Source organism: Pristis pectinata, chromosome 35 (assembly GCF_009764475.1).
Source record: "Pristis pectinata isolate sPriPec2 chromosome 35, sPriPec2.1.pri, whole genome shotgun sequence".
Classification (NCBI taxonomy): domain Eukaryota; kingdom Metazoa; phylum Chordata; class Chondrichthyes; order Rhinopristiformes; family Pristidae; genus Pristis; species Pristis pectinata.
In genome coordinates this window covers 13061976-13088772 of record NC_067439.1, presented here as the reverse complement: position 1 = coordinate 13088772, position 26797 = coordinate 13061976, and the positions used below count along the sequence as shown (strand labels likewise).

The window sequence follows — 26797 nt, the reverse complement described above, 5'->3', positions numbered from 1 at the left end:
GTTTACAGCTACCCGCACATCTTTAGAATGTGGAAACCCATGTGGTCACAGGAAGAATGTGCAAACTCCATACAGACAGCACCCTTGGCAAAGATTGAACCCAGGTCACTGGTGGCGTCCTGTAGCAGCTCAACCAGCTGCACCACCCAAAATGTACTAGTTCAAATTAGCTTAAAGGAGCAGAGTACTGTAACATTGGATGATGCAGTTTAGCACACGGGGAGAATGTAGTACAAATAATAAGGGGGCTCAAGCATTTCTCCCTGCAGTTCAGAAGGAAACACTCACCTTGCTGGCTCTGTGCTGCACTGTGTTGCCATGGACAACAGGTAGGTCAGCTGCCTGCTCACAGTGTCCAGCTGGGATGATACTGAGCAAATGAGAAGAGGCACGTGCACAAAATATCTGTGAAACTGAAGTTGTTACTATTCACAAATCAGAGTCCTGAACAGCACAGGCAGAAAATGAGATGAACAAAATAAAAACATTAGAGATGGGTGCATGTAACAAGTAATTGAACAAACCCAAACAAGTGATTTACTTTTATAGCAATGCCAAATAGAGCAACATTTGCAGTTTCTTTAAAAAGCCTTTTTACCAAATATGATTTATTGATTGATATCCATAGATGCAGTATATATCTGCTTATCATACCTTTACAGAGCAGAATCAAAGATTTTAAGAATGCACCACACATCTTAATGTCAACATTCGGTAAGCAACATATACAGAGTTGTGGAGTTAGGATCATGGTGTCAACTGCGGAACCACATCAATTTTAGTAAGGACCGGACCAAACTAGGTCCAATCCAGAACAAGACCAGGCTTTAAGATTCAAAGTCAAGCAGAAGTCACCTTCAGGTTGGTACAAGCAGGTATGCAAGAGTTGTACTATCAACCCTATTGACAAGTCTTCATAGCATCTAGCTAGAGAACAAGAAGCATTTTGACAAATCTGACTAGGGACAAACTAGAGGTTGTTTGGAAAAAACCAGGCTAAAGTATGTCAGCTAGCCAAGCTAAACTACAGATCCCTATAAGGGACGTGTTTACAATTCAAGGTTCTAAGCTTCAAGACTTGAACCAATCCGAATCATAACTGCTGTTGGACAACTAGTGCAGTTCTTTAAAATCTTGTGTGACCTAAAAAGCCTTTTACAATAATTTAGAGCTAGTTTTAAACAAAGCAGTGAATAACTTTACATGTAAGGTTATAATGACCTTTGTTGTATTGAACCTCTATTTAAAAATAAATGAAAATTTAGGGGGATAAAGGATGACAGATCCAAATGGAATATTTGAGGCTCATCTCATTGTTATCATTTATAGTGTGTGGCCCACTATTCAGCTATAAATCTATGGCCAACCCAGTGGGCCTGCTCCTGGACTCGACAACAGAGAATGTGGTCAGAATCCTTGCCAACTCTCACCTTTCCCAACTCAGAGCTGGGTTGGAAAATCAAAGCACCAAAACAACCAGTTGCACACTCAGATTTCTAAGGCGAGCTGGGAAAGAACTTCTTATCTACAACGTTTTCCCACAAGTGCCCCTGGAGGGTCTGTAATAAGGGGAGGAAATGAAAATATAAACTGGACTGTGCAGTTAAAACTGAGAGCATGATCTTAAATATTACATTTGTAAGTGACACACATTCATGGCTGCCTACCTTAAACCCATTTAGGGAAATTTCAAAATGGAAAGAATTTGTGATTATATTGAATTCAGACATGGATGTATAAGTTACAAATATTCAGCCCAACAACCCTTCTTTGTATGTGCCGTTTATTTTACATTGCCCAAGTGTTCCTTAACTGGCATCCCAACTGCTTTGCTTAGTTCTACTTCGAATCTTGTCCTTCCCAACAAAAACAATCCCCTTTGCCTTTCCACTCTGCTGGTGGCACTTTGTAGAATTCAAACAATCTCACAACCTTGAGGGGATTTAAACTAATAAAATAAAAAGTAGATTTAAAATGTTCATTCCATAATGTGAACAGATGAGAGCATCTAAAGTAAAAAAGTTGTTACACTATTGCAAAAAGTCACATCATGGAGAATGTTTTGTACATTCTTTCATTTTTATCTGCATTTTATAAAAGTGTCCAAATGTCACATCCTCTCCATTAGAGTTTTCATATTGCTAAGTAATGCTCTGCCTGTAACATACTTCCAATCAATTATTCCATTTTGGAGATTTCAAACTTGGTTGTCATTATTTCCTGAAACGAGACAGAGACAAAAGAATAGTGAAATATTCAGATTAAGTGAAAATCAAAAAAACTGCAATTGCCAAACATTGGAAATAAAAACAGAAAATTCTGCACTCAGCAGGTCTGGCAGCATCTGTGGGAAGAGAAAAAGATTTTAGGTTCAGGTCAAAGCCTCTTTGTTAGAACTGGTAAAGAAAGAAAATCTGCAGTTTTAAGTTGCAGAGGGGGTCAGAAGGATGGATAGAATGACGTGTGTATCTGTGATAGGGTGTGGTCAGGGGTGCCGCAAAGATGGGTCGTCCAGTCAAATGGGTCAGAGGATGATTATGCTTCTGTGTCATGTGTTGCTAATAGCAGAGATGTGGGACATGCCCAGCAAGTCAGGCTGTACTAACGGAGAGAGTAAACCTGAGCCAGTATCACAGATGGATGATTTGCAGCAGAAATGGTCAGTTCTGATATAGACAGAAAGTGTGTTACCGAAAGTTGAAGAATACTGTGGCTGGAAGGCTGCAATGTGTCCAGACAGAAGATTAGGTGTTGCTCCTCGAGTCTGTGTTGGGCTCAATGTAGCAGTGTAGGAAGCTACCGATGGATAGGTCAGATTGGGAGTGGAATGGGGAATAGGGGAATGAACAATAGACCATAGAACACTACAGCACAGAAAGCAGGCCATTCAGCCCTTCTAGTCTGTGCCGAAACTTTATTCCGCTAATCCCATTGACCTGCACCCAGTCCATAACCCTCCACACCTCTCCCATCCATGTATCTATCCAATTTAATCTTAAAATTTAAGATTGAGCCCGCATTTACGTCAGATGGCAGCTCATTCCACACTCCCACCACTCTGAGCGAAGAAGGTCCCCCTAATGTTCCCCTTTCACCCTAAAGCCATGTCTTCTCGTACTTATCTCTCCTAATCTAGGTGGAAAGAGCCTACTCGCATTTACTCTGTCTATACCCCTCATAATTTTGTAAACCTCTATCAAATCTCCCCTCATTCTTCTACACTGAGAGTCATTCCCACAGACTGAAAACCAAAGTGATGACCCAATCTGTGTTTGGTTTCTCCAGTGTAGAGGGACTACATAATGAACACTGAATGCAGTTTACTAGATTGCATTGTTCCCTTTGCAGCTCCCTGGTCTGCTCTTCATCCCTTCCCCTCTCATGGCACTTTCTTGTGCAACCGCAGCTGTTCTTTCAACCCTACCCTTCCCATATTCAAGGGACCCAAACAAGTCTTTTCGGACGAAGGACCCTTAGGAGCACTGATATACAGAGGGATCTTGGGATGCAAGTCCATAGCTTCCTGAAAGTGGACTTCTTTCAATCTAGTGTACTGCATTTGGTGTTCACAATGTGGTCTCCTCTACACTGGAAAAAACAAGTGTAGGTTGGGTAAAGGAAGATAGAAAAATATGAACAGTTAAAGGTCAAATTAATGACTTTTGCAAAAAGACGAAGCTTAGTGTTTGCGTCTTCTACATTACTAAGCTTTTCTCATTTGTCTTGTCAAACCTCATCCAACCAGAGAATTAACCAATCTTCCCACTGTACAGTCATTTCTCACACGAAAGCCTTCACGGCTTGAGTGGGCTATTCAACTGCAAGCCCAAGAACACAATAAACAGGAGCAGAAGGCCACTGGGAGCATCGAGCCCACCCTACCATTCAATGTGACTGTGGCTATAATCAATCCTATTATCACCCAAGGTTTGAATTGTACACATTCCTCCAGGCAATACGAGAAATCCTGACTGGTTATCCTCCCCACCCAAACCATAGTACCTCTCTTTACAGCCTCCACCACAGTTTAGTCTGGGGTCCTGCCACCACTGGACATTGGGGTCTGGACCCCGTGTAACAGCCTCTCAAACGCTTCATAGATGCATTGTTTAAGGAGGAAATGTGAGTGACATTTATGCCATGCAAGACAATGGATTGAATTGATGGTACAATAAACAGAGAACGTGGTGCACCAGATGTATTTGCTGCATATATTGTGAATAAAGTATACTTTTGGGAAACAGATTCAAGTGAAACAAATTCAATGACTGTAGGCTCTTGGATAGGCACATAAATATATAGAGAACGGAGGGATATGGACCATGTGTAGGCAGAAGGATTAGTTTAATGAGCTGTCTTTAGCTTAATTAGTTTGGCACAATATCATGGACTGAAGGGCCTGTATCTGTGCTGTACTGTTCTATGTTCTAAGTGTCCCCTTTCTATTCAGTGTGTGCTATTTTGTCATCACCCCCAACTGTTTAAGGCCACTAATTCAGCACACAGTAAAGAGCAGGTGTTGGCCCTTCCTGCTTGCTAGACACTGGACACAAGATGCCTTTTACCAACCGAGTAACAATGAGAATTCAATCTGGCACAAAGTCACTCCATCAGGGACAGTTAACAGTTTACAAGGCAAGTCATAAAGTGTATAAATTATATTACCTCATCTGAATCCAATAGGGTTGGTAGTGTACTAGAAAATAATAAATAGAATCAGAAAATGAAAATTAATATCAATGCATAACACTGCACATCAAACAAGGAAGAAAGACCTGTTTGGTTAAAGGCTGCATTCATCCAATTCAAAAGTATTGTACAAACATAATCAAAAACCAACATATATTTTACAACCTTTCAGCCCTTTTCTGAAGACACACACACCAGCGCGCACAGGTACACATGCACACACACAGACAGACACACAGACTGTAATCTCACCTCTCAAGCACTGGTAGGCCTTGAACGCCAAATAACTATCCTTCCTTTGAGACTAGGCAGCAAGTATTGGAAGGCTCTTTGAGTGCAGGGAGGTTCGCAACTGAGCCTAATACCATTCTCTCACATATTTTCTAGCTGATCACCACCCAGCAACCAAGACCAGTAACCCTGACTAATTACTGCCTTCCACACCAGTGGGCACTGAGGTTAAGACTAGTATCTAACTGCTTGGCCAAGTGAGGTCAGGGAACACTATACAACTGGCCAAAAAGCCAATGTTCTACATGGCTTAGTACACTGCGCCCATAGTAGCACTAATCGGCTTAATCCAACATTTTGTATCATCATTTATTTTTGATATTGCCAGTGTATTTGACAGAGGAGATTTTAGACTTAACACCTGAATCAACATTAGTACAAATTATTCTTTGGCCTAATATCACCCTACACTGGTGCCATTGTATCTCTGGGTACCCAGCTCTGTTGCTTGAGTTATCTGGCTTAAATAACACACATATATAAAGGCATCATGATATTCCAAAGGGCTTTATAATCTATTACATTTTATAGTCTAAACTTAGTGATGCAGGAAGTGTACAATAAGTTCCCACTTGCTATCACATAACAGCAGTCAGATCATGTTGTAGCTGCCTTGCTTGATGGCTAAATATTTGCTATAACTCCCTTGCTCTTAGTCCCATTGGATATTTTATCTCTACCAGTCTTCCTTCTGAAAGAGGACACCTTTAACAGTACAGTGTTACCCAAGTACTGCATTGGCACATCAGCCTCAGTATGCTGTTGAGGGTACCTGGTGTGGAATTTGAATTCACAACCTGTCCCGGAGGCAAGAGTGCCAATCCTCACCCTTGCAAGTCATAACCCCTCACAATTTAACAAGTTTATTAAAATGGTAAAATACAAAATATTATTGGGCTCAAAAATGTGAATGCTACCATTTGTGTTAAAACCTCGAGAAACTTACACATCAGTTAATGAGGATGGGATATTCTCTTCAACCCATTTGAGGTCTTCATCCTGTAGAACAGCAAGCATTCACATTACAGCACTTTTCAGTGATCTTTAGTTTATTTCTCAATGGTCAACAATTGCAACTGCCAATAAAGTAATTAAGAGTAAAATAGGCTTCTAATATCAAGATAATTTATTAAATGTAAATTTTATGGGCATTAAAAAAAGGGTATAATGCTGAAAATCTTCGTGGGAATCACTACCAGTATCAAGCATGCAAGAAGCCTGGTGTTAGCTCTGCCTTCTCTTTGATCCTATACCATAAAGAATCCTGGTGTAAATTGCATTTCAGCTCTTCTGTGGCCTGAGATTTCTCTTTTAATATTGGATCACTCTTGTGCTATGGATTTACAGTTACTAAGAACTGGCCAAAGCATTCAATTTTTCTACCAACACATTTAGTTTCATAGTGATTTTTTATTAACTGGATGCATTACCTGAAGTAATTATGGTTGCGGCCCAAAATGACTCATCAAAATACACCTTGAAAACATTTATAGTGGAAATCCATCATGCAACTTTATAGACACACAGGATGAAGTCTTGGCCTAAACAAATGTGACAGTTTGATTTATTCAAAACCATGTGGTGGAAGAATTTGCGGGCAGGCTATGAAATCCAGGAACCCCCTCTCTGAATGAGCATTCCTTTCACCGAAGGAAATTAAAATTAAAATTTGTCCAAGTGATCACTAACCTTGACAATCCAATTACTTATACATTTGCCCTCAAGGGGAGAGTCTTGGTGAATGGTAGCTTCACTGTGTAATGCGAAGACTTAGAATACAGAGAACCTATTGCCGTCTAGCAAGGAGTTTGAAATATAATAGATAGCTGGACCGCCTCAGTCATCACCCCCAGTGATTTCCCCACTCTTCCTTGCCACAATGCCACACCTTGCCTCCAACAAGCTTCCTGCTGGAGTGGAATAAGGTACAAAACAAATGGGAAATTGTTCAACGTATGCTGCTTCCACTGTGGAACAAAGCACACCTCAACTTCAGTCATCAGTCTGCAGGTGACGCATGTGCCTGAGTGTCAGGAGAATGAGCTCCAAGTCACCCTCGACTTGTTCACTGAAGCATACAGGAGAATGGGCCTTCCACTTAACATCTACAGAACAATGCGCACCATCACCAACACTACCTCCACCACCAACACTACCTCCACCACCACAACCCGCTGTACAACAATGATCTCCAACAGAAAAGATTCACAACAGGACCCTGGAAAACATCTTGTATTTCAGGTGCCACCTCTCAGCAAAGGCAGATGTTGAAGAAATTCACATTCACTTTCAGTGCCGTTGTTCAGCCTTTGGCTTTGAGGAGATGACTGAAGATCAAGACCATACACCCAGCACCAAGCTCACAAATCTACCCAGCTTGAACTCTTGTATATTTCAGAGACATGGTATATGTACAGCAGTCACCTCAAAGCACTGGGAAGGTACCACCACCAACACTGTCTCTACAAAATCTTCCAAATCCATTGGCAGAATAAGTGAACCTATGTCAGTAGTCGCTCCTGTGCCAACATCCCCGACTTTGAGGCCCTAATTACACTCATTTGGCTCCAACAGGTAGGCCACATTCTGTGTGACTGACATCAGACTCGCAGAACAGATACTACATCCTGACCTGAATAAGGCAAGAGATTACCAGGTGGACAGAGGAAGTGATTTAAGGGTGCTCTCAAAGCTTGCTTGAAGTGTAATGCTCCCCACTGATCCGATTTTCTGCCCACTCAAAATAGTAAAGGAGCATTCAAGATGGCTCCGAGAACCTCAAGTTCATTTGTCAGGAGTACACAGAAACCCAGAATAAACTGGGTAATCCTTCCCAAACTACCCATTCCAAACACCTCCTGCCACACTTGCGGCAGAGCAGATGAGTCCTACACTGGCCGTCTTAGAACTGGAATGTTAGCAAATCATCCTTGACCACAATGACTCCTTAAGGTGACAAATACTGACATACTGAACTAAGGAAGCTTTAGCAGTTATAAAGTCAAGAAGGGGTGAAAAAATTTTCTGCAAGTTATGGAGACATCAACAGGCACCTCAAAGCAATCGCTCTGTGCAAAGGGCATTGTAAACATGGGAAGATCTTGTCAAAAGGTTACATTTAATGAAAATTGTAAGCCTGTTAGTTTTTAAATTATGTGCGACTTCTATTGTAACAGAAAATACTTTCTCACTACATTGCCCTCACTAATCTTTGGCCGTGTAGAACACAAGGGTCCACTCATTTTATTTTGTTGTAAACTGAGGTTGCGCAACATCATCTTTTTATCTAGTCTAATTGAAACGTCCTCACGGTACAGGACGTGTATGTTTATCTAACAGACTGTTGATATCACCAATTCATTCAGATCCATGGTTAACAAATTAATTAAACAGTTCCAAATTATAATCCAAACAGCACTAAGAGTTGAAGTTAATTCAAACACTCAGCCATTGTAATGAAAACACCTGGTTAGCACCCAAGTCTCAACAACTAAATACAGTAAAACTCTGATAATCAGACATGCTCGAGACTTCGATAGTGCTAGTCTAGCACAGGTTTACATTTACTGGATATTATTGCCATTGATATCACAACACTTTTTTAAGATGTTAAATAATAAATTTCCCAGTGATCCACACAAGTTTAAAGGGAGCACAGGAAATGGGACCTGGTCAGTTAAGACAGGGCAGTATGGGAATCGGGGTCCCAGAGTGGGAGTGCGGCAAACATTATCTGGTGAGCCAGATGCCAAACCATAGGGGTTTCTGAATAATTAGAGAGCAGATTATCAGTTTTACTGTAATTAGTAATAACAGTTTGCATGATAATAGTGAAAGCTAAGGATGAATCTGTGCTTACTCACCGTTCTGTTGGATTTGACTGTACCATTAGAGTCTGATTTTATTGTTCTTATCTTCATTCCCTCTATAGAAGATAATGATTAACATCAATGGCAGCAGGGAATGAGAGGTACATTGCTCAGAATAAAACAGCATTGTTAGTACATATGCAGTGCCTAATATACCAAGTCTTTTTAAAAAACTTTCCAATTTGAATAATCCTCCAGTAATAATTATACAATCTCAATGCACTCTGTACTAACTCAGTGTAACTGCACTGTGTAATGAATTGACTTGTACGATTGGTACGCAGGACAAATTTTTCACTGTACCTCAGTACAAATGACAATAATAAACCAATACCGATCATTCTAAGTATATAACAAAAATATTGTTAGTTAATAATATAACTGGCATTGCTTTTTTACTGCAGTAATTGTTTCATGGAAATAACATGCTTGATAAGGAAGGTCTTCCACTATTACACCAACTTCCACAAGTGTCATCACCACTGCAATGTAAATAAAAAAAAATTGGACAGCCAATTTGCACAGAGCAAGGTGTTACAGATAGCAATTAAATGACCAAGTAATCTATTGTAGTTCAGGAATAAATATTGGCTCTGGTAACCACTAGCTATTATTCCGAGGTAATAACATGACCATTGTTACTACAATAAGAGTGACATCCTAGCAGTTTCAAGTGATCTTGTAGGGCCAAAAGTATAAACTGCATAGAACAGTTTTTTTTAAATCACAGGCTGCAGAAGACAGTCAACAATAAACTAACAGTATGGTAAATAAACTTCAAAAAAAGATGCAGCAGGGAAAGTCAGTTTCCTCTCCTGAAGGTTCAGTAATAAAGAGCAATTTAAAACTGTCATTGAAAGTAGGGAGAGGCAATACAAGCACGTGAAGCTTCAGCACAGAGTGTAGTTAAAGCCATGCATGTCACCCTGACAGAGAAACAGATAGAAATAGTGTTCTACAGACACCTCAACAAAGGATATTGGGAAAAGAAGCCAATGTTACATGAGGAACCAGGTAGTGAAAAGAAGTGAAACAATACAAAGGTGGCTTGCAAAGGATTACAAACAACCATCCCAGAACAGAAGCCTGGACAGTGTTTACAGTTTGAACAAACCCACACGAGGATAATTAACGGTCTGTGAAGTTGTCTGAAAATGCCAGGAGAATATAGGCAAAGACATTGATAACAACTTAACTGGAAAGTGTTCTCCAGTATTGACTGATTGATCGCAGAATCAGGAACTGTTTTGAGAAGCCACCTTAGGCAATTATACCAGACCTTCATGAGGTAAAGAAGCAAAGTTGAGAAATAACATTCTCTCAGTCTTGTTATTTTCACTGGGGGCTTGCAGGATTCAAGGCCTTGACCTAATAAATTGGAAACAAGACAATAATGGCCATCTAGTTGCAGGGAGACAAGAAACAATGGGTCAACTCTGAAACATCTCCTATGGCATCCAAGGCCTCAACGGTGGGCAGAAGAGCTTGATGTTACTATGGTAGTAAATGATAACCAGAGGTTTAGGTTATAACAGTGAAATATCTATGTGGGAATATGCGGTCAAGAGATCTATGTGGGGAAAATTCTCAGGAGCAATAACTTTCAGTCCTCTCTGTCTGATTGACTCAGCTGAGGTTCGAGGAGGCCTAACATTTTGAAAGATTGGTATAAAAACATATAGAAGAAACATCGACTACATTCCCAGGCAGAGGCAACCTGGGAACAACTATCACAGAAGGAAGACACTGAGTTCAGAATACATCAGAGCGAGCCCAGCTAGTTCATCTTGTGTGGACTGTACCCGAGCCCAAGTCATGAGTTTTGTTAATATATCGAGTAGCAAGTTAGGATAGTGAGTTAAATACAAAGTAATTGAGAGTTACAAGGGTTAATGGAATGCCTGTATACTTTAAGTGATCCAAGTATCAATAAAGATCAAGTTGTACTAAATTTTAGTTTATTTTCTTTGGCTGCCACTTCAGTTAACCCTTTATAGAGGCAAAGGGGACAACACACCCATTTGCTGACTTCAGAACTTCTGAGCAAACTGCCTACAGTCCTTTACTACTGTACAAAAATGACTACATTTCAAAATTACTACATTTTCCATGAAGTGCTTTCAACACTGAGCTCACTAAATAAGCGAACATTTTTTATGCATAGTTACATCGATTAGCCAAACTCACCAAAAGCTTCACTAATCAACTGTTCCTCTTCCTCATCAATGTCATCTACCAATGGAGAGTAAGCATATCTGAAAAATAGAGGACAGTGACCAGTGACATTACATTGCACAGCATAAATAATAAGCATGTTCTCAGTAACTCACTGAAAACCAAATATTCATATAAAAATGGAACAGTCAGAGAGCACAGAACAAGACCATTCAAATTATCATGCCTTTACCAGCTCATTAAAGTACTGCTCAATTGTTTTTCCCCCATGTTATTAGTCAACATCCTGTAAATTGTTCTTTATGAATTATTCAATTGCCTTCTGAAAGTTCCTATTAAATTTGGTTCTGCAGTGTTTTCTGCTGCCTTTGGGCAAAAAAAAAATCTCATCTCCCCTCTGGTTCATTTGTCAAATATCTTCAAATTTGTCCCCTTTGGTTACCAACTCTCCTGCTGGTGGAAATTGCTTCTTCCTACTTTATCAAAGCCCTATGGTTTCAAACACCTACATTAAATGTCCTCTTAACATTCCTTTCACTAAGGATTCTCCAGTTTCACCGTACGACTGAAACCCTTATTGATATTCTGGTGCATCTCCACTGCATCCTTTGGAAGTGCTTGGGTTAAAATCACAATTGTCACGGCCCCCTTCTACATCATTAGAAAATGTGAAAACAATTAAGAGATGAAATATGAAGAGCACAAAAGGCGGCTATTCATGCTGGTTTCGACTAGAACAACCATGTCAGCACCATCCTCCTGCTCCTTCCCCGGGCCTGCAAATTATTCTCCCTTGTGTATATCCAATTATCAAAAGAGTTACTGTGTTTCCACCATTGCAACAAGCTTAATTAGTTCCTGGGCATAATGAACTTCTGTATGTAAGGGTTTTTCCCCACACATTCTTCTTTATCTTTTGCCCAAATGTTGTGTGTTCCTTCATCCTTGAACTATCTGCTAACGGAACAGTTTCCCTCTGTTTATCCTTTCACAGTAGTCGTGATCTTATACACCTTTATCAACCTTCCTAGTCCAAGAAGGATCTCCAGTCCCACCCGAGAGCTGAAATTCCTGATCTGTGGAACCATTCTAGTAAATCCTTTCTGCATCCTCTTTCTAAGATTACAACACACCTTTCCCAAGGTCAGAGAATAAGTGGATGCAAGATTATTCGCCAGCTGAGAAAGATGATAACATTTTTGCTAAGTCCCTTCCTTAGACTACCAGTTCAAACAACGATGGAAGTTTCCAATGAGCGCTGGTTCCACTTAACTCATTTCTGGAGTTACGTGGAACTTGGGTGAAGGACCGCTGAGCCAATAGAAACAAGTTTGAGGAAATAAATTGAAGCCACACAAGATTTTGACTGAACATTAAATTGTGATGGAATGAGTTCTTCCCCCTATACTGAGCTGGTCAAATGCACAGGAATGCAAGAAGCTGCAGAGAGTATTGGACTCAGCTCAATCTCTCCCCACCATCGAAAGTATCTACAGGAGGCACTGCCTCAAGGCAACAAGATCTATCATCAAAGATCCCCACCATCCGGCCCATGCCATCTTCTTGCAGCTACAGAAGCCTGAAGTCCCACACCACCAGATTCAGGAACAACTACTTCTCTTCAACCATTCGGTTCTTGAAACAACTTGCACAACCCTAATCACTACCTCAGTATAACAACACTATGACCACTGCACTACAAAGGACTTTTTGTTCTAATTGTATTCTTTCTTGGGTAATTTTGTATAATTTATGTTTAATTTTTTTTCTTGTGAATGTTGTTGCTAATGCTATGAGCCTGTGATGCTGCTGCAAGTAAGTTTTTCATTGCATACATGTACTTGTGCAGATGACAATAAACTCAACTCTTCAACTGTGGAACTAAATATACTAATTTAGGTACTATAAATTACCAACTCAAAACCTACCTCTGGTTATTTGCAGACGGCCTCCACAAGAACATTATTACAAGCAGCAAAACAGAGAAAAGAAACCGCCAAAATGCATCCTCTATCCACATTTCCCGCCAGTCCTGGGGCATTAAAAATAAAAAAGACATGCATTTATATACCACACTGCAAGTCTAGAAACATTAAATAACACTTGGCAAATGTGGATGAGCTACTCTGCACACAACAAACAGCATAGGTACCACAGATATGAATGATCAAGCTAGTTTATATTTTTGATGGTACTGGTTAGGAAGACTGGCAGCCACAATAACAGAATGCCCTCTCTTTCAATGGCACTGCCTCTTTGAACATCTGACAGAGCTAACGTCAGGAAGCACTTCACATAACGGCATCCAGAAATCTAGAACCAAACCTCCAAATGTGGAGCAGGCGGAGAGGGGAGCAGATGGCGGGAGATTTGTTGATCAACTAAAAACATCTAAACTGAGATGGAAGATAGCTTTTAAACATAAGACATTCAGAAGAATCAAGGTTAACTGGTTAGGATACAGATCATCCAAGATCTAAACAAATGAAGGACCATGCTGAAGGAGGTGACTGCCCTACCGTTTTTCTATGTTCCGAGGTACGTATGCCACCTCCAATAAACACAAAGCTTCTCTGTGTTTCACTCAGCTGAGGTTAGAAGCTAACACTTACCACATGGGTCAGGTTACAAGTGCCACTTGAGACTTGAGCACAAAAAGTTAGGCTGACACATGAAAGGGGTGTAACATTGCTGGAGGTGCTGACCTTCAAATGATTCATTACAACTATTACCTTATTTCATCTCTTGGGTGGAAGTAAAATGTCACGTAGCAATATTTTGATTTTGAGTGGAAGTGTTATCTTGCTAATATTATTACGATGCTGCTTGTGGAAACTGGGTTGTGTGGACTGACTACCTCAGTGACTAAACATCAGAAAAACATCATTGGCTGCAATGTTTTGGAACGGAAAGGATGTGGAAGGTGTTGAGTTAATGCCATTTTTATGTGCTCAAGTTCTAAAGTTGGGCTTCAACCCATAAACTTCAGAAAATGGGATTTACTCGCATTTGGAAAAACATGGACATTGGGGAAAGTCAGCATGGCTCTGTGCATGGGGAGGTCCTGTCTCACAAATATGATTGAGTTTTTTGAAGAAGTGGCAAAGATGGTTGATGAGGGTAGGGCAGTGGATGCTGTCTACGTGGACTCTAGTAAAGCATTTGACAAAGTTCCTCATGGTAGGCTGGTCCAGAAGATTAAGTCACATGGGATCCATGGTAGTTGGAAACAAAATTGACTTAGTCATAGAAGATGGGTGGCGGTGGTGGAGGGGTATTTCTCTCATTGGAAGTCTGTGACGCGGATCAGTGCTGGGACTTTTGTGATTGTGTGTGTGTGTGTGTGTGTGTGTGTGTGTGTGTATTTTATATATATATGAAACACAGGTGGAGTTGTGGATAATGAGGAAGGTTGTTAAATAATACAGCAGGATATAGATCAGTTGGAAATTTGGGCAGAAAAATGGCAGATGGTGTTTAATCTGGACAACTGAGGTGCCGCACTTTGGGAGGTCAAATGCGAAAGGGAAGTATACAGTAAATGGCAGGACCCTTAGGAGAATTGGTGTACAGAAGGATCTTGGGGTGCAAGTCCACAGTTCCCCGAAAGTGGCAATACAAGTAGAAAGGGTGGTAAAGAAGGCGTACGGCACGCTTGCATACATCGGTCGGGACTTTATAAAGATAAGGAAATTATGTAGCAACTGTACAAACGTTTGGTTAGGCCACATTTGGAGTACTGCATGCAGTTCTGGTTGCCAAACCACAGTTGGGATGTGGAGGCTTTGGTGAGGGTGAAGAGGAGGGTCACCAGGATATTGCCTGACAAGAGCGTATTAACTATAAGGAGAAGACAGACAAACTTGGATTGTCTTCTCCGGAGCATTGGAGGCTGAGGGGAAATCTGTTAGGAGTTTATTAAATTATGAGAGGCATAGATAGGTAGATAGTCAGTCTTTTGCTCCAGGGTGGACATGGCAAATACTAGAGGACTTAGCTTCAAGTTGAGAGGGGGAAAATTTAAAGGAGATTTGCGAGGCAAGATTTATTCATTTATTTATACACAAAGAGTGGTAGGTGTCTGGAACGCACTGCCAGGGGAAATGGTAGAAGCAGGTACGATAGCAATGATTAAGAGGCATTAAGAGAGTCATATGAACAGGCAGGGAATTGAGATATCGACCCTGTGCAGGCAGATGGCATTAGATTAGCATCGTGGTTGGCAGATATGGTGGGCTGAAGACCTGTTCCTATGCTGTACTGTTCTATTTTCTTTATTCCATAGTACATCAACTAAAGGGGAATGGCACTCAAGTAAATAAGTTTGAAACTCTTCAAAAGAATTAAGATCACTTGTATGGAAGAGGTGGGTGGTGGGGGGGCAGGGAGAGCGTGACTGAAAAACAAAAGTATTACACAATCATGGTTATATGAGCCATCCTGAAAAATTCTTTTATGAAGTTGGGTGTGACAGCCTGGATTCCTGCTGTTTGGGCGTGTCCCTACAGCAAGGTTAACTTGACAAAAATTGTTTGGCTTTTTCTCCTCTGGACAAATGATCAGAAGTGTCAGGGAAACTAATGCAAGGCATCAGACATTTGCTATGTTCACTCACCGACTGACAGTTTGCAAGCCTGAATGTCATTGTCACCCAGATGACAAAAATCACTGAAGCTGAGGAAGGAACAAACATTTTGTCAAAGAAACTTCATTCTGCAATAAGCAATACAAAAATAAAGTGACATTGAAACACAGGATCAATCTTGGTCCAAATTTAAAATGACTGCACTTTTCTGGAGATATTAAAGAATTTTACAAGAGAGACGAGTTGTATATGCTCTGTCCCTCCACCTACCCCATTGTGACCATCACCTTTCAAGGTCCTATCTTTGAATCCTATACTATCCCCCATTCAAATGGGTATGAAGGCTACCCACAATCAACCCTCTACTAATAACCTGTTATCTCACTCTTCAGGAGAACACAAGCACTGATCTTGCAAGGGATGAAGCTTCAAATTTAACCCCCATCTCTTCCTTCCAGAGAGCCTATGGGAGCCACAACAGGGTCAGAAGTGCATTTTAATCTCAGACCTATCCAGTGATAATTGGTTAGATCAGAATATTGACTTAGTATCACTGCTGATCCAAATGCTAAACACTAAAGGACTGGGTGATGTCTGTAGTTAACCTAAATATAACCAGAACAGATCTGTGAACCTGGACACAAATGGGCAAAGTTAATGCATGAACTGGTGTGTTTAATACTGGGAACACAGCTACTCCTCTATTCCCAACAGGAAGGGACTACAGAGCAGTCTTGATGAATGGAGCTCCTCCTCATCATGAGAGGAAAAACAAATAAGTCTCACAATAGCTTTGCTAATTCATCAGATCTGATGAGGGTACATATGAATGACTAATATTGTGGCATTTTAGACGGCAAGTATTAAACACAGAGTTAGAGGCCAGCCAAAATTCTCGTTGGTGATATTATGTGCTGTACCAAATGAAGGAGAACTATTGGTCAAGATTTCTAAATCTGTGTTGAAAAGAATGGTCACTTTTCCCAGTTAGAGAAGAATATTTCCTTTCATAAAGTTTGAACTCTTACAATGGTCCCCCCCATGACATCATTAGACAGGAAGGAGTTAATCAAAGGCTGATGCTATTCTATTGATTTTGATGTTCTCATTTAACAAAAATCACTCAGTTTTGAACGTTTCAATTGTGTTTGACTTTCACTGCCCAGTTTGTTGATGTTCACAATCTTTCTAGTGGGAGCTACTAGATTTGGATCAGGAGTGTAAACCCTGGTTTGCTTTACCTCTCCCAAATCCTAGGCTTGTAAGAGCAATTAAGTCATCCTGCTGTCCTGTTCTATGGCAGGTATCAACTATGCCATCGGTTCAGTACCAACTGAAACCTTTATTACACCTTAACAAATACAAATTTTGCTTTTACAATTAAAATAAGTTTCTTCAGGATGGCCTGAAATTAATACTGATCACAGAACTGATGCCAGCAGAAGAAAGAATGCTGGAAGGGCATTGCTGAAACTTAATACAAATCGATAAACATTGTTCTTTGCTCCCAGCCGCCATCCACTCAGTTTACTCCACAACAATCCTGGACTCACCAAAAACAGCAAATATTAACGTGTTTGTGAAGTGCCGGTATAGCGAGAGTTTCACCAGAGTTCTTCGGAGTTTCAGCTGCTTCATTGTCTGAGACAGGCTAACGAAGATGTACAGAGGGTCAAGGAAACTATACGTTTCAAAAAGCAATTAAGATTCTTTGCCTAGGATGTCTTTCATCCACAATGTAGGAACAGGTTAGTTACAAGATTATAACCAGCTCTTAACCAAACATAGCACAAATTATAAAATTGTCCATTGGGGTGTAGAGAGAACTGAAAATTGAATCAGCTGAGGGTTTATAGGTGGGAGTCTGGGATGTTTAGTTTCACTCTTCTCTCCTTAAGCAGTCCCCTGGTTCTGTGCATTGAGGTTTCTGATGAGGCCAATCTAGCATCCTCAAACTCTGCAACAGCTGGTGTTTGACTGGACAGGCAGGTGGGTAATTTGGGAGGTAGTGCAGTTCCTCCCCAATTTAGACCTGGCTTTTGCATTGTCCCAGTGAAGAGACTCAAAGTTTCAATCTATTGAAAGCTCCTTCTCCATTTTGTGAATCCTTGCCTTGCCCTACCCATGGTTGGTGGCAATTTTACACTTTTTCCTCTATGCTCCTGGTAATCTTTACTGTACTTGAACTGACAGCAGCATCCGTCTCAGGAATCTGGTGTCAGGCACAAGAATGAAATGGCCTGACCATCAGACTGAACAGAGTACATTTAGGGCCTTACTGCTGGGGATGTTGGTCGAGGAAAAGAGGTTGATGTTGATTTACTTATCCTTTCAATGGACCTGAAGGATTCTACACAGCCGCAAGGCTATCAGAGCCGCTACCTCATAGTACTGGCAACCTGGGTTCAACCTTAACCTTTGGCGCTGTCTGTGTGGAGTTTGCATGTTCTCTTTGTGACCACACGGGTTTCCCCTGGGTGCTCTGCTTTCCTCGCACATCCCAAAGGTATGCAAGTTAGTAGGTTAATTGGCTGCTGTAAATTACCTCTAGTGTGTTGATGAGTGGCAGAATTGGGGGGGGGGGGGGGGAGTTGATGGGAATGTGGGGAGAATAAAAATAGGGTGAGTGTAGGATTGGTACAAATGGGTGGTTGACAGTTGGAATGGAATGGAAGTGCTGGTGGACCTTCCTAGTGATTTGAGGTTCCTGCTATAAAGTGCCACTTTCACACCAGAAGTTAGAAACAGAAATGGAAAGAAGAGGTAAAGTCCACCACAAGATTACTGATGATCTGTTTTAAGAATAGGAGAGAAGGTAAAGCCTCCACAAAACAAAGGAGCACTTTGGTCACCAAATAGTTCTTTGGGTAACACTACAACAAACAAGTATTGCCACATAAATTACAACATTTGAGGGAGAGAATTAGTTTGGCAAAATACAAGAAAATATTAAAAGGTACAGGAATAGACCAAAAGAATTGGCATTAAGGCAGATGGATTTGATGGAGGAAAACCACAAGTGATTTCATCGTGACAAGCCAGAACCTAGAGGAATAATTTGTTTTATAATGGTTTCCAAATAGTAGCTTTAGATGAGATTAGTGTATCTGAAACATGCAGGCTTCTCACCGTTACATGGAGAGCACTTATCAGCAAAGCCCTGAGTATTGCAAGCATTATTAAACAATACTTTGATTTTCTAGAAGAAAAAATTGAGAACCCAATTCAAATAAAATGAGGGGTAAATGACAACCGCTTTCTTGAATGATGTATAGATTTGATATTTAAATGTGAGGTGTCACTTGTACCAGCTTCATGCAACTATAATATTCTACTTATGCTGTGGCTTTAGTAGCTGCTTCAACAAGAGGGCAAACTTAACCCACCACCCATGAAATCCAGGTGCCTCACAGCAGCATTAGAAAACAGTATCTGACACAGTCATAAAGCAGTATTGGGGCAGGCAATCAAAAACTTGTTCAAAGGGGTAGTTTTTATAGAGCATCTTAAAAAGAGAGGCAAAAAGAAGCAAGGAGAATGTAGAAGAATACAATTCATACTTAAAATATAGTCCATTTCTTGCAGATTATCTTAATTGTGATGAAACAAATTTGAGACATTTCCCAGAAGGTCTGTACCCAGCATTCAAGTCTATGATGAACAGCTTAACTTCTCCATGGCACCAATACAGTCAGATTGAGACTTTGTATTTGTACTAATATGGATAAGGTATATTTTCAAAGTACCTTGACAGCAGAGAGCCCATCTCCGAACATCTTATGCTATTTAGGACCAATGACTAGACTGCCATGGCAAACTTGGGTTGCTTTAAGTGTCATTCTTCACATTGTAACTGTTTCTAAGATCATGTAACTCTAATGCATAGCCCAACACCACCTGCACACAATCCTCTTTTGAGGAGTACCTGATCGCACTGAACTGGAATCAGTCCAACACTGAACTTCCAACACTGTGAAGTAAAACAATGAGTTCAAAAACAAGGCAGAAGACAAATCTACATCCATAAGATGTACATCCATCTTAACAGCTTTACCAGACATCATTGACAGTCTGGCAGCTCACTACTGTCGTGCAACCTGGGTTGTTCAATCTGATCAGAATCTTGTAATGTAATTGAATGGAGAACTGCTTCGGTTACACCTGGAAGGTAAAAACAAAAAAAGCCACTAACTTTAAAGCTACTCTATTAACTGTGATGGTCCTTGCAATCTTTTGAGAAGGATGAGCTTGAAGTAACCTATATAGCTGCCCAAAGACATGCTCTAATTATGTTTTGGGTTTGTCATCACATAGACAGGTCTTCCCATTACAAATAAATATTTTTAACAATTTAAACATACCATTAAAAATTCCAAATGTGCTATGTGACAGTGTTTAAGACAAAAAAAAAGTGACTTTTCATGCATAGTTAAATCAAGTGTCAGTAGGATATCCACCAGCAGAGTGAAGAATCAAGTATAGCAAGAGGAATGGCAGCCAGCAAGACTACATCATCCTGATTCTAAGAGACAGAAAGACAGACAGAATACACAAGAGTGGGGGGGTGGGGGAAATAGAACACATACTATACACAAGCACACAGCAAGTAGGAATTGCATCTCATTTAGATACCAACAAAATATAATCATTTCACTGTACCCAAGCAGTCAGTGTTTTCACTAGAAATGCTAGGATCTTTGATGCATCTGTTCTTGTGCTAAAATGCAGAGAAAATGTCCCAGCATTTACTTTGCAGTGTTTGAAAATAAATTATTTAAGTTGGCTCATTAATGGTGGCTATGGTGTGTAATCAATCTACAGGATCCCCAAACAAATAAGGCAGAGAAATATGGCTGTCAGCCCATTTCTGTCCATCCAGAAAAATCGAGAAGGACAAGATCTAAATTATAATTAAATTATAATTTATGCTTAGAAGTTTCCTTAAATGACTGCATGTTTCCCTTCACCAGTCTTCCTAGAATTAAATTTAATGCATTGAAAACTCTTTGTCTAAAAGATCATAAATACAGTCTCACATTTCTTAGCAATGGCAAACATGCCATCCAAGTCTTGTCCCAGTCTTCCCAGAACCCAATTTTAACCATGTGTCTGTGGCATGCAAAGCTGGTCTTTTCTAAGCACAGCCACTTCCTTCCACCTCCACAACTGCTTCTCACAAATATCCCATCTTTGCACCAAGACTTTTTTATTATTTGTTTATGGGATGTAAATGTAACTAGCAAGGCCAACATTTATTATCCATCACTAGTTGCCCCATGAATCCACTGTCTTGTGAGGCCATAGTAGTGGGCAGTTAAGAGTTAAGTGCAGGTGAGTCTGAAACTACACAGACCAGACCATGATAACATATTTCTTTTCCTGAAGAACATAGTGAATTGGATGGATTTTTATGACAACCTGGCAGCTTCAAAGTGTCACTCTAAAGCCTGGAGGCAGATCTGCCATCTGAGCTCCCAATTATGAATTGTGCAAAACTGTACAAAGATAAAAATCCACCTACTATTTTATTTACTTGGCTTTCCAGTTATAGCTTGGAGTGATCAGGTTCTCTCCCTGTCTGAACAAAGGCATGCAGAAACGGTGCCTCAAAAATACATGAATACAAAAGACATTTTCTGCAAGGTGCCAAATTTTCCCTCTTGGTTGCCAACAACCTGGAAGTACACCTAGGGAGCGGCATCACAACACTTGGAAGGAACTCCCAACACTACAAGAGCTGAAACCCTGCAATAAAATCAGAATATGCTGGAGATGCTCAACAGGTCAGGTAGCATCTGTAGACAGAGAAGCAGAGTCAGAGTTTCAGGTCGATGACTGTTCAACAGATGGGAAGTCATCCAGCTGAACCGTTAACTGTTGTTCTACCTCTGCAGATGCTGCCTGACCTGTTGAACATCTCCAGCATTTTTCTTTTCACATATTTCCAGCATTTGCAGTGTTTCTCTTTTCCATTATTGTCTGGAATCCAGTGTTTATACCTTCAGCCATATATAGAAGGGAAAAGGCTCCATTTCTTATTTATAGTCTGTTACGCTGTATGAGATACTTATCTGTTTCATCTAAATTTACCTGACAATTTCAAACTGAACCATTAATTGTAGTTCATTTTTGGCATAGAATTAAGGAAGAAGAGAATTTAACTCTGCACGTTAAGATGCTGGAGTAACTATTTGGGTTTCCTGGTCATATTTTTGCTAAATCATCATGAACCATACAAGCTACATCATGAACAGTAAACAGTAAATAACCCAGAACAAGCAACAAGAAACTTCTCAAAATTCCCTTGATGGAAAGAAGGAACTTGAGGGAGGGGAGCTGAAAACAAAAGGATATCCACCAAACAATACAGGAGTCTATTAATGCAAGAGAAATCTCACAGATGGTCATGGCTGCTGAAGAATGCTCCTAAGGAGGGATATCAAAGTTAGTTTACATAACCGGTAGATTAACCTAAAGGGATATTCTATAAATTCTAAATAGTTTCTTCCTACTGCCCAAAGGAATAGCATTATGCCATCATAAATGTTGAGTTCTTTGGGTGGGTCTTAGGATCTCTTGTTGCCTCAACTCCAGACGCAGCAGATAACCCTCCAGATTCTTGCCACATGGACAGAAAGCAAAACAGAGATGGGGAACCCATCTAATGCACTGGGGATTGCTGTCTAGTATGTGATCTTAGTTCTTCCTGGTAGATCAAATGAGATTGTATAACCACTTTCGCTGCAGGCAGTTTCTAATTATAACTACACCTTGGGCACATTGCTTTGATAGCACAAAACTGTTGATTTTCTGCACTCATCTCTTATGGTTTGCTATCCTGAAATTGCAATTTTGCATAAAAAGTATTGACCGAACTAATAGATCACTTAATCAAATCAGAGAAATATTGATTTATTGATGGATGGTGGGTGTTGCCTGCATTTATTTCCTATCTTTAATTGCTCTTGCGCATATGAAAATGAACCACTTCTCTGAACCACTGTAATGAAGATGGTCCAAGTGCTGTTACAGGATTTTGACTGTGTGATGGAGTGGCAAATCATGTCCAAGTCAGGGCTGTATGAGATTTTGTAGTTGGTGATTCCCTGCAGCTGGCTCTTATGCTTCTTGATGGTGGGGTTCACGTGCTTGAGAACAAGTGAAGAAGCCTTGACAGCCTTCTGCAATGTGGCTTTATAGGACACTCTAATGCTGGAGATGGGGTTCCATTTATCCCATCAACTCGCCACAATTCACTAACACTTTCCCAGAATGAAAATCTATGTGAATTACACCTGTGAATTATAACAATGGATGTTGACACACTATTCTTTAGTACGAGGCATCCAAACCAATCTCAATTCTGTCTTTGTTCCACATTTACTTATCAGCCATGATTCAGAAGTTCCCCTGGTTGATTCACTTATTCCATTTTGCCAGACTGTGGTGCGACAGCCAGCTGTAACATTCACACATTAACCCTGCACAGCTGTCACGTAGTGTTGCTCTTCACTAGCCTGGATACCTCAGTACTGCACCTCATTTTACTCGTAATGCATCAGGGAAATTATTTCTTTTTGTAAATACCATTATCGCAAGGTTTTGTGCCTGCATGCCCCACACTGGGAATGGTTAACCTTGCCTGGGGAAAGACTCACTCAGTATTCTCATGCAAACCCTGGAGGTCATTTCAACAGCGGCACAGTCAGTCAAATAGTAAATCATCTTGAGTGTTGGAGAATGATTGAGAGCACAGGGGGTACTGGACTGCTTGAGCAATAAGGAAGATAACCCAGTTAAGAAATAAGGAGAAAACAAAAATTCAGCTGAGCTTCTTTGAAGGACTGACTTTGCTCATGACTGATCTAGAATCGAATCTGGCACATTTCTTTAAAATGTTGCATTCATTTTCAAGAGTTTAATATTTCATTGCACACTCTTGTGCAGAAAAGCACCGGTTTTACTGAATGCAGAAATAGTCTCTCCAGAATCTCAAACCACCACAGATTATTTACTGCTGGGTTTTCTGCTTGGGTTATGCAGGCATGCCATGTGAATTCAAATTTATGCTAGCTAGAGATGGATTACAAGAAGGGCTGCTTTTATTTAACAAACAAAAATAGCCTTAACTAACAAACACTGACACACATGCTATAATTACCCTCCTCTTCCTGACTCCTATTAAAAATTCCAGTTGGTTATCTCTAGAGTTTCTTACCACTGTTACTCTCAGGACTCCCTCTACTGATGAGAACAGCAAGTACAGCAGGCCGATGCCAACGACTTGATTTGAAGTGGCTCCTAACCGAGGTCTGTTTAAATGGGAAATAATATTTAATTAGCCAGAAGCTCTAGCTTCCATTTCCATAAATTAATTCAGTGTCTAAGAGAAGCCGAATGCAGGACATCTTTCTCTCAAGGAGGAGCACTGCGATGCCAGGACTTAGGTACTTTTGTTTTTAAATCTATTTTTCCTGCATGAGCCCCAACATTAAGCATCAGCAGGGTGAAGGGAGGAAAATTAACTTGCGTTTCACAATCTCCAAAACAGCTTTATAGTCAAAGAACATTTGAAATATGGTCAAGGTTGCAGTGTAAAAAAATGTTCCAGTAAACTTATCCACAAAATGCCACAGGATAATGACCAGGTTCTCACTGAGACAGGAGACTGCAGATGCTGGAATCTCGAGCAACAAACAAACAGACTCTTGGAAGAACTCAGCGGGTCGAGCAGTAACTGTGGGAGGAAAGGAATTGTTGATGTTTTGGGTCGAAATTGATCCGAAACGTCGGCAATTCCTTTCCTCCTACAGATGCTACTTGACCTGCCGAGTTCTTCCAGCAGAGTGTTCCTAACTGATGCTGATCGAGGTGAAACATTAGCCAGGAGATTTTTTACTTTCACCAGATAGGTCAAACATCTGACAGGCATTTGGTTTAATGTCTCAGCTAAATGCCAACAGCACTGGGCAGCTTCAGTATGGCAGTGGCCTGCCAGACTAGATTATGTTCTTAAGTCTCTGGACTTGAACATGTAACCTTGTGACTCAGAGGCAAGAATACTATCAATGGGTCATGGCCTGATTCTGGCTTCTCTAATGCAGTTATCCAAAGCTCCCAAAACTGGGAAACCCACCTGATTTCCCACCCCTACCATTCCCAGCCACAAGGTACTAAAGCCAATCTTAACACTTGAGGGGTGACCTTATAGAAGTTTATAGGCATGTGGGGCATAGATAAGGTGGATGGTCACGTTCTTTCTCCTCAGGGTGGGGAGTCTAAAACTAGAACTTTAAAATGAGAGGAGAAAGATTTAAAGGAGACCTGAGGGACAAGAGGGTGGTGGGTATATGGAACAAGCTGCCAGAGGAAGCTGTAGAGGCAGGAACATTTGGACAGGTACATGGATAGGGAAGGTTCAGAGGGATATTGGCCAAATGATGGAAAATGGGACTAGCTCAGGTAGACAACTTGGTCAGCATGGATGAGTCTGGCCAAAGGGTCTGATTCTGTGCTGTACAACTCTATAATACCTCCTCTTGCCCTGCTAAAGCATCAATTTGACAAAGATGAAGATTGAAATTCTTATTTTCAGAGTCTCCTATTTCCTTATGGCATAGGAGGCGGCCATTTGGCCCATTAAGTCCATGCTGGATCTCAGTCCAATCCCAATAGAGCAACCTATTCTCTCCCACATGCCCATTCCACCAATACCCACCTACACCAGGGGCAATTTACAGTAAGCAATGCCACCACGAGACAGCACTTCTTTGGGATGTGGGAGGAAACTGGAGCACCAGGAGAAACTGAGGCAGTCACAGGGAGAATGTGCGATCTCCACACAGGGAGCTCCAGAGCTGAACTGCTGGAGCTTTGAGGCAGCTGCATCACTTAGCTGTCCCAGAGCTGTCCCTAGGCTCAGTTCTGCACTGTGCAAGGCAAACTCAAGGAAATTCAATTGATATGGAAAATATCTTACTTGACAATTCCGTATCCAAGTGCAGCGATAATGACTAGGATCCGAGCGAGGGTGCGCTTTACAGCTGACAACAACTCTGCAAAGACCACCGCCCCATGAACTGCAAAGGAAAAGCAGAATTTATAGTTGAAGAACTTAATATTTACAAAGCTGCTCTCTCGCACCAACCCACCAGCCATATCGTCATGAGTATTACAGGAATTTTGTTTTAAATCCAGTATTACTAAAAGAATAAGGATAATCTAGAAACAAAGATACTTTTAAAGATTTTTTTAAATCCCTTGCTCCCAAGCAGTTATGGGCTTGTGATGGTGGATGAAGCAATGAGGACAAACAATTCCCTGGAGCAGTTGTTCAACCCATAACCTTCTGACTTGTCTACTGAATTGCAACTCAATTCATGCAGCTTCCAGGAACCAAAGCACCCAAGAATGGGAGGCCATCTGATTTCATCTTTCTTTGGCCACTTGAGGTCCAAGGCCAACTACATTTCCAGCCAAAGTCAGGAAATGGGGCATATTGGGGATTACAACAGAGGTCTTTATCAGTTTGGCAATGAAAATTGAAATCAAATGCCAATAGCTACCAATGTACCATGGTTATAGTCAAGTCTAATTTTCCCCTCACCTAATACCCACCATCTTATAGTCAAGATAATGATTCCTTAAAATCCAACCAACTCCACTACCTAATCCTACCAAAATTAGCAAGACTACACAGATTTGCTTGTATAACCATATACCTGATACACCCAGCCGAGAGATACTTTGGAATTCTGCATAGAAGACTGCTTTTTCCAACATTCCTAGCAGGATGACCCCTCCAATCCAGAACTGGATCCGGAGCAAATCCTTCCAGTAACAGGCTAAAAGGAGGAGCCAAACCATACAGTAGAGCACGTAGATGATACACATCACCATGTAAAACTGCAGAAAGAAAGACAGCAAGTCAGACTGTATGATTCTGACAATGCAACATATTAAACACTTCGGGCAATGAACACTATACACAGAGGCTGCACCAAAACTTAGCGGAGAAGGAAATACCTCATGATTATGTTTTAATGTGCATTGTTTTATCAGTAATTGACACAGCATTACTTCACCCCTCCAGTGTTATCCTTGAACTTACAGCAGGCCACCGTATTTGATGTTCTGCATGAACAACAAGTCTACTTTACTTCATCCTAGCAAATATTCATCTATTCCT

At 40.7% G+C, this 26797-nt stretch overlaps 1 protein-coding gene across 1 annotated transcript in view; it reads right to left on the bottom strand.

Annotated features, from left to right (window-relative positions):
* Window positions 1–571: 571 nt before the first annotated feature.
* zgc:162698 (Transmembrane protein 87A-like) overlaps window positions 572–26797 on the bottom strand; it is a 47596-nt gene continuing 21370 nt past the window's right edge. Inside the window, exons 10-21 of the mRNA XM_052044095.1 lie at window positions 26331–26514; window positions 25589–25688; window positions 23828–23921; window positions 21964–22035; window positions 17163–17271; window positions 15640–15698; window positions 12953–13056; window positions 11037–11104; window positions 8844–8905; window positions 5927–5979; window positions 4666–4696; window positions 572–2220 (exon numbers count right to left, since the gene is read on the bottom strand). Coding sequence (XP_051900055.1) covers window positions 2179–2220; window positions 4666–4696; window positions 5927–5979; window positions 8844–8905; window positions 11037–11104; window positions 12953–13056; window positions 15640–15698; window positions 17163–17271; window positions 21964–22035; window positions 23828–23921; window positions 25589–25688; window positions 26331–26514 — 978 coding nt within the window. The 3' untranslated portion in view covers window positions 572–2178. The remainder of the gene's footprint in view (window positions 2221–4665; window positions 4697–5926; window positions 5980–8843; window positions 8906–11036; window positions 11105–12952; window positions 13057–15639; window positions 15699–17162; window positions 17272–21963; window positions 22036–23827; window positions 23922–25588; window positions 25689–26330; window positions 26515–26797) is intronic.